Source organism: Serinus canaria, chromosome 9, assembly GCF_022539315.1.
Source record: "Serinus canaria isolate serCan28SL12 chromosome 9, serCan2020, whole genome shotgun sequence".
NCBI classification, from domain to species: Eukaryota; Metazoa; Chordata; class Aves; order Passeriformes; family Fringillidae; genus Serinus; species Serinus canaria.
The window spans coordinates 20,870,393-20,881,341 of record NC_066323.1 but is presented as its reverse complement, the minus strand read 5'-3'; the positions used below and the strand labels follow the sequence as shown (position 1 = coordinate 20,881,341).

Here is a 10,949-nt window from a genome sequence, read left to right as displayed (position 1 = left end):
GGCTGGGCAGGGCTGGGAGAGTCTGGGCTGAGGAAAGCTGCCTGTGGCCTCCTGCCGGGGGAGACTCCCATGGGCTGGGATAAAACTCTCCCTCTGCCTGGCCGGGCTTGTGGAGCTCAGCACGGCTGCTCCAGCTGAGCTCCAGAGCTGAAGGGGGGAGCCCTGGCTGCTGCCAGCACGCCCCGAGGGCAGGACTTGCAGGTGACTTTTAATGCAGATTGTCCCTGGCTACTGCCAGAAGAGGCTCGGGTGGGAGGAACAAAGGGACTGACCGCGCCAGGCTCTCATGGTGGCTGCTCTCCCACCTTCTGTCCGGGCAGGGGCTGCGCTCCGGTGCTGCTGGGAGTGGGTGGGCACGGCAGGGAGGTGATGATCCAAAGAGATTCCCGTTTGCCTGGAATCCCCTTGGGCATGGAGGGTGAAGCATGGAGCCCAGTAAAGAGAAGGGAAAGTGCTGATAGGGGTCCTACATGTACTGGCCCAAAGGGCCCATGATGCCTCTGCCAGCCAAAGGTACAGGGAAAGCTGTGGGGGCTTTGTTTGAGAGGCACCAACATCTAGGGATGTAGCTGGTGTTAAAGCCTTTTGAGCTGCCTTTCCCCTGCTGGGCTGCACTGGGCTCCAGTCCCTGCCTGCCCTGGGTCTGGGACCAGTAAATTAATTTTGGGTTCCCTGAGTGCTTCCCACTGGCCCTGCTCCCAGCACTAAGGGGTGATGTCTCCAAAGCTATCAGGGATGGGGGGCCCCTGCAGGCAAGTTCCTCTTCCTGAAACCCCACTTGTGACTGGCTCTGTCTTCCTCTACTGAGCCAGGGCAGCAGAGAGACCTGCTAGGAGCCAGGATGGATGGTGGATGGAATGTGGCCATGCTCTGGGGACAAGCAGAGGCCAAGCCATGCTGCCAGGGCAGCACCCAGTGGCCCTGGACAGAGGCACTGTCCTCTGCTCTTATCTTGAGCTTCATCCTGGGCTCCAGCATCCTCATCCCAGGGGCTGCCTCCCATAGCCTGGGATGGAGCTACTCCTGATGTTTCTAATTCCTCCTGTGAACGTTGCTGTGTGCAGGGATCACGTGGCTGATGCACTGAAAAGCTGGTGGACCCTTTGGCTTGGCTGGGCCATGGTGGGGAAGTGAAGCTGTGTCCTTGCGTGGCCAAGGTGACTGCTCAGGTCTGAGCAGAAGCATCTGCAGTGTAAGAGTGAGAGTGGAGCCCCGCAGTTAAAAAGACATTTCATGAGGATTAACTGGTCCTTTGCAAGGCTGCCATGATGGAAAGCTGTCCTGAGTGGGATGGGGAAGCAGATGGTGATGGGGATGCCACAGCTGAGGAGTGGGACAGTGCCCCACCACCTGCAGTGGGTACTAGGAGGATGCACAAGGGAACTTGGAAAGAAGGGGTAATGACATGTAACAGGGAGCTTGGCTTTGAGCCCAAGGAGAGCTCTACAGCCCTGCACATAAAGGCCACAAAAAGCTGGCACTAGGCCAATTCCAACCATGTGATAGGAAAGGTGGGACAAACAGCCAACACTCTGAGAGGTGAAATCCCAGGGACAGAATGAGCTGTGACCACAGGCTGCCCAGCTGCAGGTGGGTTACTGTGCTGGGGTGGCCTGCTGTCATCACAGCCTCTTCCATTCCATTCACAGCAGGGCTATAGTGGTAGCAGCAGCAGGGCCCTGGAGGTGCCTGGTGCTGGAGAATCTCTACCAAACAACCCCAGTCTCTTTGCAAAGGGCACAAAATGATTCCAAGAGGTGGTGTCAGTGTGTAGTGCTACAATGGTATTTTCAGGAAAATCGTTCAGGAAAAGTGGTGGAAAAGGCAAAAGATTCAACAGATCCTATGCTGTATTCCAGAGCTACTCTATTTGAAGGGGAAAATGCTCACTTGGGCTGATAAATAATCAGCCAGACATTTCTAATGAGTTTGGAGAAAGCAGGAGGCTTGGGGGAGGCAGAACTTTGCAAATAAGCTCTGCCCTGTGAGGAAGTGATTTTAACTGTTGATACTGGTTTTTAAGTCAAGGGTGTTGATCAGCAGCATGAAGCTGAGATAGAGGCTGATCATCATCAGTGCAGCCCAGGCATCAGTACTGGGACTGGTCCTCTTCCTTCTTGATAGTGGCCTGAATAACAGGGCCCAAGGCACCCTCAGCAAGTTTGCTGAATTTCCTACAGTGGGAGGAGCTGCTGAGACACCAGAAGGTGACTCTGCACCCACAAGGACCTCAACAAGCTGGAGAAATGGGCTGATGGAACCTCCTGAAGTTCAACCAAGGGCCGAGCAGAGTCCTCCTGCTGGGGAGATGCAGCCCCAGGCCCCAGCACATGCCATGGAGAGTAGCTCTGCAGAGCAGGTCCTGTGGTGGGTGTGACTGGCACAGCCCCAGCCCAGCAGGGACCACCTGGAAGGGATCTGGGCAAACCCTGAGGTGTGCAGCCCACTGCCAGGTGAGCTTTGTGCCACAGGATCTGTCTCTGTGGATGGGAGAGCTCCTGGGTGTGTCCCTCAGAGCCCTGTGATGTCAAGCCATGTCACTCATGATCATTATGACACCACTTGCGTAACTATAACCACCAGTGTTGGGTAGTGCCAGGACACTCAGGCTGTGACCCACAGCAGCTGAGGAGCTTCCAAGTGCTGCCAGCGTCTGAGGAGCCTCTGTGCTACCAGCGTGTGAGGATCTTCTGAGCGCTGTCAGTGACCGAGGAGCCTGAGTGCTGCAGTGACTGAGGAGCCTCCAAGTCCTGCCAGTGAGTGAGGAACCTCCAAGTCTGCCAGTGACTGAGGAGGAACCTCCAAGTGCTGCCAGTGACCAAGGAGCCTCTGAGTTACTCCAGTGAGTGAGGAGCCTTCGAGTTACTCCAGTGACCGAGGAACCTCCGAGTTACTCCAGTGACCGAGGAACCTACGAGTTACTCCAGTGACTGAGGATCCTCCAAGTTACTCCAGTGACTGAGAAGCCTCCAGGTTACTTCAGTGACTGAGGAGCCTCCAAGTTACTTCAGCGAGTGAGGAGACCCCGAGTCCTGCTAGTGACTGAGGAACCTTCGAGTTACTTCAGTGAGTGAGGATCTTCTGAGTCCTGCCAGTGACCGAGGAAACTCCAAGTTACTCCAGTGAGTGAGGAGTTTCTGAGTCCTTCCACTGACTGAGGAACCTCCACATTACTCCACTGAGTAAGGAGCTTCTGAGTCCTGCCAGTGACCAGGGAACCTCTGAGTGACTCCAGTGAGTGAGGAGCCTCTGAGTCTTGCCAGTGACCGAGGAACCTCCGAGTTACTCCACAGAGTGAAGACGACCACCTGAGTCCTGCCAGCAAGTGAAGAGGAACCTCCAAGTCCTTCCAGTGACTGAGGAACCTCTGAGTGCTGCCAGTGACCAAGGAATCTCTAAGTTACTCCTGTGAGTGAAGACAACCATCTAAGTCCTGCCAGCAAGTGAAGAGGAACTTCCAAGTCCTTCCAGTGACTGAGGAACCTCTGAGTGCTGCCAGTGACCAAGGAACCTGAGTGCTGCCAGTGACTGAGGAGCCTCTGAGTGCTGCCAGTGACTGAGGAGCCTCTGAGTGCCACAAGAGGCTGAGGAGCCTCTGAGTGCCACAAGTACAAGCCAAGCCTTTGAGTCCTGCCAGCGGCTGAGAGAAGTCAAGTCCGGGAGCAGCAATGGCAGAGGTCAGGCAGGAGCCAGCAGCTCCACGAGCCGTCCGGGTCTGCCGCATCTGCGTGGATTTCCTGCAGAGCCCCGCTGCTGCCGTGGAGCCCTGCGGACACGTGTTCTGCCACGCCTGCATCCAGCCCCAGGCTGCCCCCGACGCCGCTGCCACCTGCCCGACCTGCCAAGGGCCCATTGGGGGCATCCGCCTGCTGCAGGGGCAGGACAACCGTGCCGGGGTGGCCCCGCGTCGCCCCCGCCGCCGCCTCCATCCCTTCGTGGTGCGCTGGCGGCAGCGGCAGCAGCAGGAGGCGCAGGAGGATGCAGCCCCTGGAGGTGGCCGGCGCCGAAGACTGGCTGATGGGGACAGGGCCCCAAGCCCTGTGCCCCGCCAGCGTCCCCGGAGAGAGCTGGATGACCTGCGAAGAAACGGGCTGGGACAGTGGCCACCGAGGGGAAATGCAGCGATAGCCGCAGGGGACAACCAGCACCGCCCCCGTGTGATCTGATTTGATGTGGATCCTCCACGGCCCGTCTGAACTGAAAACCAGGATGCTGAGAAGGGCCTCGTCTGGTTTCTTCTGCCTGTTTGCACATTACTTCAAGATTGGGAAAGTGGGAGCTGTGGGAGGGAAAGCATATAGTTGAAGAAACTCGGGGATAGAGTAGGATATTGATACTAGGATATTAGGATATTAGGATATTAGGATATTAGGATATTAGGATGTTAGGATGTTAGGATGTTCACTGAAATAAACTTTTTTTATTCAATTTGAAGCGTTAAAAAGCAGGCATTCTTTATCAGCCTTGGACACACAGAAGAGTATCTCCTTTAATCTGATGTGTGTGGTGAAAGTTCACAACAGGGCATTTATTCCATCCTGATCATACATATTCATTACAATGTACCTCCTAGCTAATACACGAACACCACTTTCCTAGAACTAATTTGCATGCATTTGCCTTTTACTGGAAGTCCTTTTTTGGTCCTAGAGGTCATCTAAAGGGGTGCCTGGTGGTCATATTTACTGAATGCTTCAATATTACTGGTGACCTTTCTTTGAACTTTTTATTTGGGCATGCACTATTGTTTTTTGTTACGTAACTTGCAAAAAAAACCCTCTGTAGTCCTCTATAATTTTCTCCATTGGTTCCAGCTACATTTATCCTCCTTTGTGCATACCTTTACATCCTTTAATTTTTTTTGCTAGTTAGCCCTAAAGCTCGATTCAGCAACTTCAGGGGAATTGAAAATTTCTAGTCTGTGTTATTTATCAAGTCCCCCCTTTTCCTGAGACTGTCTCTTTTAGCCAAGTCCCAATACTTCATTTTCCAGCACAAAGTGCTACCACAACTGTAACAGTTAATACAAGTACACACAATGATTAGGGTGACTGCCACGAATGCAGCAATAAGAAGGCCAACAAAGACCAATAAGGCAAACAAACACCAATAACTACGGCAGCAGCACCAAACAGAAGCACAAACCCAGTGCCAGCCTCTCTCGGCCGCAGGCACTTTCCCCTGTGGTGCAGTTCCGGACACCACCGGCAGGAGCGCTGCTGGCTCCCGGTGGGCAGAGCAGGTGCGGTGATTCCCCCGCGCCTGCAGGGGGCGCTCCGGTGCCAGCTCGGGGACCAGGCGGTAATGGCGGCTGAACCGAGATGGGTAGGGATGGAAGAAAGGCTTGCTTTACAATCCCGGGAGGTAAATGAGATGTATCAAAATCCACAGCTGTAGCAGGAACCACGGGGCATCTCGGCAGGCAGGGAACGAAGAGCTATAGTGCAGGGAATGCTTGGAGCAGTGCCGAAGACGCGGCAGGGGCGGGGCAGCGGCAGCGCGGGGAAAGGCGAGCTCGGGATCCCGGGGTGTTCCCCCCCCCGAGGCAGCCGATCAGACGGTGAAAAGCCCCTCTTTTAGTGAGGTAGGGTGTTAGTAAGGCCCCAGTGCAATAGCCACTCTTACTCAAGGTAGAAGAAAGGCAGCACAAGGCAGAACCCTGCAGTGGTGATGGATTCTCCCCACAGCAACCGCAGCCTCTCTCCCCTCCGAGTGTCGAGAGCACTAATTACAGAGGCCGGACCCAACGCCGTTTTTCCAGTCCAAATGTCGAGGTATCTGTGCCCTCCACGGGAAACCTCAGGTAAAGAGAAGTTAGCCAGCTGCACCCTTCCCCTGAGCTGACAGCTTCTTTAATCTCTCTTAAGTATCCAGTCATTACTGTATCCTAGCAGCATGTATTGGGGAAAATTTCTTAAGAGAAAACCAAAAAACCCCAGCTCCTAAGACCCCAACAGGGGCCATTCCTGCTTGATTCCATGGCACTTTGCTCATTTCTGAGGGGGCGCAGCCGGGAAAGGGAATGGAAAAGGGAAAATCCTTTAAGACTCTGAGCATATTCTGAAGGAATCAGTATCTGCTTGCCTCATGGCCAGGGTGAGGACAGAGGCTGAGATGGAGGTTTGGGGCAGAACCTCCTCCACTCTCCTGGCCCCACAACACCCCTAGGGCTGGAGGAGGCAGCCTTGGCCACCGGCTCAAGGGCATTGCCTGTGGGAGAAGTGGACTCAGCCGGGATGGATCTCATATTTAGGGGGTTTCCTCTGAAGAAGCCCGGAGCCCTTTCTGCCCCTCCGTGCAGGGGCAGCTCTGTCAGCACCAACCTTCTGTCCTGCTCTAACTTGGCCCTATGTAGTGAACGAGTAAAAAGTAAAGAATGTTTTTCTTCATTGCCTCTTCGAAGAACCGAGTTTGAAAATTAAAGTTTTGCTCTGCCTCTAGCAAAAAAGTTTAATTCCTCTTTTATTTTGGAAAATAAACCCTGTTTGAAGTCACGAAGAGAGCTTATAGTTGATACATCAGGCGACCAAGCAGCAAAGCTTGATATATTAGAAAAGCAAGCAATAAACTTTTTGATACATCAGGCAAACTTCGGCTGAATTCCAACGAGCAGCTTTAAGGGAGTAAACATGAATCTGCCCACGGGCGTGCTGTTGATTTGAGGTGGACATGACGTTGCCACTCTCAAAACCTTTTATAAACAAGTGCCACAGAAGGTGCAGCTGCTAAATCTACAAAGTGTGGGAGTCTTTGCTGTCTGCTCTTGCCCTCCCACAGCGCTGGTCCAGCTGCCCGGCTCTGCTCCTCCACTGGCAGCTGTAGGATAGAATTCAGCCGCGAAAGACCCATCGCACTCTGTGAGGCACCGCTGGACCCATGCTGGTAACACCTTCCCTGTGCTTCACCTAATTATTCTTGGCCATTCACTTTTCTATTTTCTTTCTTTTCTCTTTAATGAAAAAAATAAAAGTTGAAATATCACTTCGGATCCCAACATTTAACCTCGTTTGTGTTTTAAATCTCTTAATTCTTTCCTCAGTTGTGGATCGATGCAGGCTTGCCTCTCCTCCCCTCAAGGGAGATCCGAACACCCCAGCACCGGTCTGGGCTGGACCGGAGACATTGGGTGCTCTGATGAAATCCTTTTCGTGCCGTTTCCCAGCAGGAGCTGCCGTGTGACCGAGAAGATGCGGTCCCGGGGGTGTCCCGGGGCTGTTCGGGGTATCCCGAGGGGGTCCCGGGGCTGTTTCGGGGTGTCCCGGGCGCTCCCCTCACGCCGGTCCCCGCGCCGGAGCACAGCGCCCCCTTGCGGCTCAGCGGGACGCGCCTGCACGCGGCACCGCCACGCCCCTTGGCCGTTGGCCACGCCCCCAGCGCGAGCCCCCTGCAACACCCCCCCTCTCTCCTCCCCCCCCCCTCCCCCCCCCTCCCGCCATGTCGGAGGAGAAGCCCCTGGTGAGGCGGGGAGAGGAGCGGGAGGAGAGCGGCTGGAAGGCGGGAGGGGACGAGCGGGTAGTAGGGAGGGAGCGAGGAACGGCCGCCTCTCCTCGTGCCGGAGCACGGCTGTGGTGCGGCCCCGCCTCGCCCGCGGCGCGAGGCCGCCGAGGTGTCGCGGCCGGCGGGAGCAGGGGCGGCCGAGGTGCCGCGGGATGTGGCGGGGGCTGTCCGGCCCCAGCGGGGCTCTGAGCCCGCCGCATCCTGCAGTTTTCCGTCCAGGAAGGCGGGAAAACGGAGAACGAGCACATCGACCTGAAAGTCGCCGGGCAGGACGGCTCCGTGGTGCACTTCAGAATAAAGCGGCACACTCCGCTGAGCAAGCTCATGAAGGCGTACTGCTGCCGACAGGTAGGGGCCGGCACGGCCCGAGGGCTCCGTGGGGACTCCCACGGACCCAAAGGGCTCTGACACCCCGTGCTGGTGGAACCCTCGCTGCTCCTCTGCCCGGATCGTGGAGCGTGTTTGTGGGCAGGCTGAGGGTGTCCAGGTGTGTGGGAGAATGAGGAGCTGCGATGCTGGCAGCTTCTTGGTGAATGGAAGCTGCCTCTTCGTCCTCAAGTGCTCCCTAATGTCCCGTGACAGAGTTACAAAAATTCCTCCAGTTCTGTTCCTGACTCTGAGAAAATGCACTAACCCTCAGTCCTGTCATCTCCAAAAACTTCAACTTTTAGTGCATTTTCTATTCGGAAAACAGCACAAAATAAATTATTCTATGCTACAACTGCTTCTTGGGCTGTTTTCTTCTCCCCTCCTGTGTCTCCTGCTGCCTGCTGCACAGTTGTGACCTTAGTTACACAGGTGTCACAGGCTGTTCCTCGGTGCCATCCTGAACTGAACACAAGGATGAATCCCACAGCTCAGTTCCTGAGCCTAGAGCTCCCAATTTTTTGCAGAGCAGAGGGTGGACATGTGAATGGCTTTGGAAACGGAATCAGATTTTGTTTGCCCTTGTCTGTTACTTGCAGGATCCTTTCTTTGCTTATTCAAACTTTACACTCTGCCCTGCTCTGTGCCTGCTGCACCCTGACACCTCTCTGGGTTTTGGAGAGGTACAGGAGTTTTAGCATTCCTGTGTATGACAGAAGTGTGAATCACATGGATTTTAGAGGGCAGAGCAGTTCTTCAATCCCTGATGCAGGGAATAAAGACTTCCTCATGTGATTAAACACTGTCAGAACAGGATTCAGTAGTGTGATAACTCAGGTTTAAGGATAATGTAAAGTTACCAGCATTTGACTTTCCTCAGTGTAGACAGCCAGATAAATAAGCTCAGTGTCCTGGTGGTTAAATCTTAATCAGAGAATCACTGAATGGTTTGGGGTTAGAAGGGAATTTAAAGCCCATCCAGTCCTACCCCCTGCCATGAGGACACCTTCCACTATCCCATGTTGCTCCAAGCCCCATCCAACCTGGCCTTGGATGCTTGCAGGGATGGGGCAGCCACAGCTGCTTTGGGCACCCTGTGCCAGCACCTCACTGCCCTTAAAGGGAAGAATTTCTTCCTAACACCTAATCCAAATCTATCTTCTGTTATCCCCCTTGTCTTTTGAGTGTTAATTTTGTTACCATGTGTCCTGACAGTAAATCCATGAACACCAGGTAACTTTGAACTTGCAGGGCTTGTCAATGAAGTACATTATGTTCCTGTTTGATGGACGGCCCATTAAAGAAGCAGACACACCTGCACAGGTATGAAAAACACTCTTACTGCAAATTGCTACACAGATATTTAGGTGTCTGAGTGGTGATCAAAGGGGCTTGAAATCAAAAAGATCCTGAAATAGTTGCTGTGAGTTTAGCATGTTCCAACAAATTTGTGCAGGGTGGCTGTTGGAAAGTGTTTCATATCTTAGTTAATTTAAGTTATTCCTGAAATGCTGATTAGGAGCAGAGAGCCACGTGCTTTTGTCACCACGTGTTTTTCAAGTTTTCTGTATTACTTATAATTCCTATATTTTTAAAATGTTGAAATAATTCCTGTGTTACTCCCACAGCTGGGGATGGAACACGACGACACCATCGAAATGTACCAGCAGCAGACAGCAGGAGGGTGCTAAGACACAGCATCTTTTGGAGAACAGTTTGAGGATCCTCGTCTCACCCTGCTCTCTCTTTTGTCCTCAGATTTGCTGTTTTATTAGGGAACAAATGAACGTGCCAGTCACACAGGGCTCTTTGAAACTTCACAGGATATTTACCAAAGTTGATTGTTGTCTTTGATATTCTGAGTGCACAAGTCAAAATAGTATCTTCAGGGATTGAGCTGTGTCTGAATTTCACTGTTTTAAATTCAGATTAAGTAATGTGTGTTGTCTCTCTGTTGTTAGCCTTTGTTTGTATTCTCTTTTTTCTTTCATTAAATTTTTGGCCTAAGCATTCATCCATGTGTTGGGACACTGAGTGTTGATTCCTGGCTCTGGTTGGTCTTGTCCCTCTGTTTTAACTCAAATTATATAAATAGTTCAATGTGTTTTCATGCTAAGTGTGAGTTTGAAAGTTTCCTTTTAAGATGTGCCCGAGAGAAGGAACACAGATACAGGTTTTAGGTTTTTAGCTTGTGTTACAGATTCAGTCAGTCCATTGGGCAGCATCCTGCTCTTGACTGGGGCTAGAACACAATACAGTGCTTAGGATAGGGTTTAAGTACTTTACATGTGTTTTTTCATATTATGATAAAGTAGGCCAAAATATACTTTTTTAGTGCAGAAATGGGATTTTTTTTTTGGCCTGCACTACTGCAGAACTGGAGGTAGCAGGGCAGCTGGTCCAAAAACTTAATGTTTGTGATAGAGTAGTTGTGTTTTTTCTGTTGTGCAAGGTTATAAAAATCCCATTACTGAAATTCCAGCTGTTTGCTGAGGGCTGGGCAGCATCTGTCCCTTTGCCCTGCTCCCTTAGCTCTGATTCTTTCTCTGTGGGCACTGGAAGTCTGCGGCCTCAGGTTTCTTTTTAATACCTCTTTTTGGTAGATAAACTTGGTAAATGAGAGGGGGCAAATGCCTTTTAATGTCACCAAACTGTGCAGAAGAGCTAGTAAGTGAGGAGAGACATTTAGGTGTCTTCAAAAACAAAGTAATAATAAACTACTGTCCTGCCCCTCCAGCCTTGCTGAAGTTTAATTATTTGTGCAGTGGATTGGGCTCCATGAAGCCCGTTCCAGAGGAGTTTTAACTCAGGCTGTCCTTCTGCTCCATGGAATCATCCCCAGCCTTTTCTCTTTCCATTTGTTCACGTTAGCTGTGCTCCTGCTTGCTGAAATCTTGCCTGCTTGCTGAAATCTTGCCGGAAAGGTCCCTGTTCCCTTCTCCAGGGTGGCGGTGAGGTGGGGTGGGATATCCCGCGGGCTCCCTTCGGGACTGCGCTCTCTGTGCCCCATCCCGGCAGGAAAGGCCGCGTGGCGGCTGCTCCGGGCAGTCAGCTCAGCACAACCCCTGCTCCGTGGGGCATTTTGC

General features: G+C 52.5%; 1 protein-coding gene across 1 annotated transcript; it reads left to right on the top strand.

The window, feature by feature from the left end:
* Nucleotides 1–6,206: 6,206 nt before the first annotated feature.
* LOC103815697 (small ubiquitin-related modifier 3) lies at nucleotides 6,207–10,599 on the top strand. Its single transcript, XM_030227151.2, has 4 exons — nucleotides 6,207–6,882; nucleotides 7,705–7,845; nucleotides 9,115–9,186; nucleotides 9,492–10,599. The coding sequence occupies exons 1-4, from the start codon at nucleotides 6,877–6,879 to the stop codon at nucleotides 9,552–9,554; spliced, it is 282 nt and encodes a 93-aa protein (XP_030083011.1). The 5' UTR covers nucleotides 6,207–6,876; the 3' UTR covers nucleotides 9,555–10,599.
* Nucleotides 10,600–10,949: the final 350 nt, after the last annotated feature.

Excerpts from the sequence above, each read along its gene's own strand:
- LOC103815697 (XM_030227151.2), top strand. Across the intron at positions 7,846-9,114 it reads AGGCGTACTGCTGCCGACAG|GGCTTGTCAATGAAGTACAT; the intron begins GTAGGGGCCGGC and ends TTGAACTTGCAG. Across the intron at positions 9,187-9,491 it reads AAGCAGACACACCTGCACAG|CTGGGGATGGAACACGACGA; the intron begins GTATGAAAAACA and ends TTACTCCCACAG.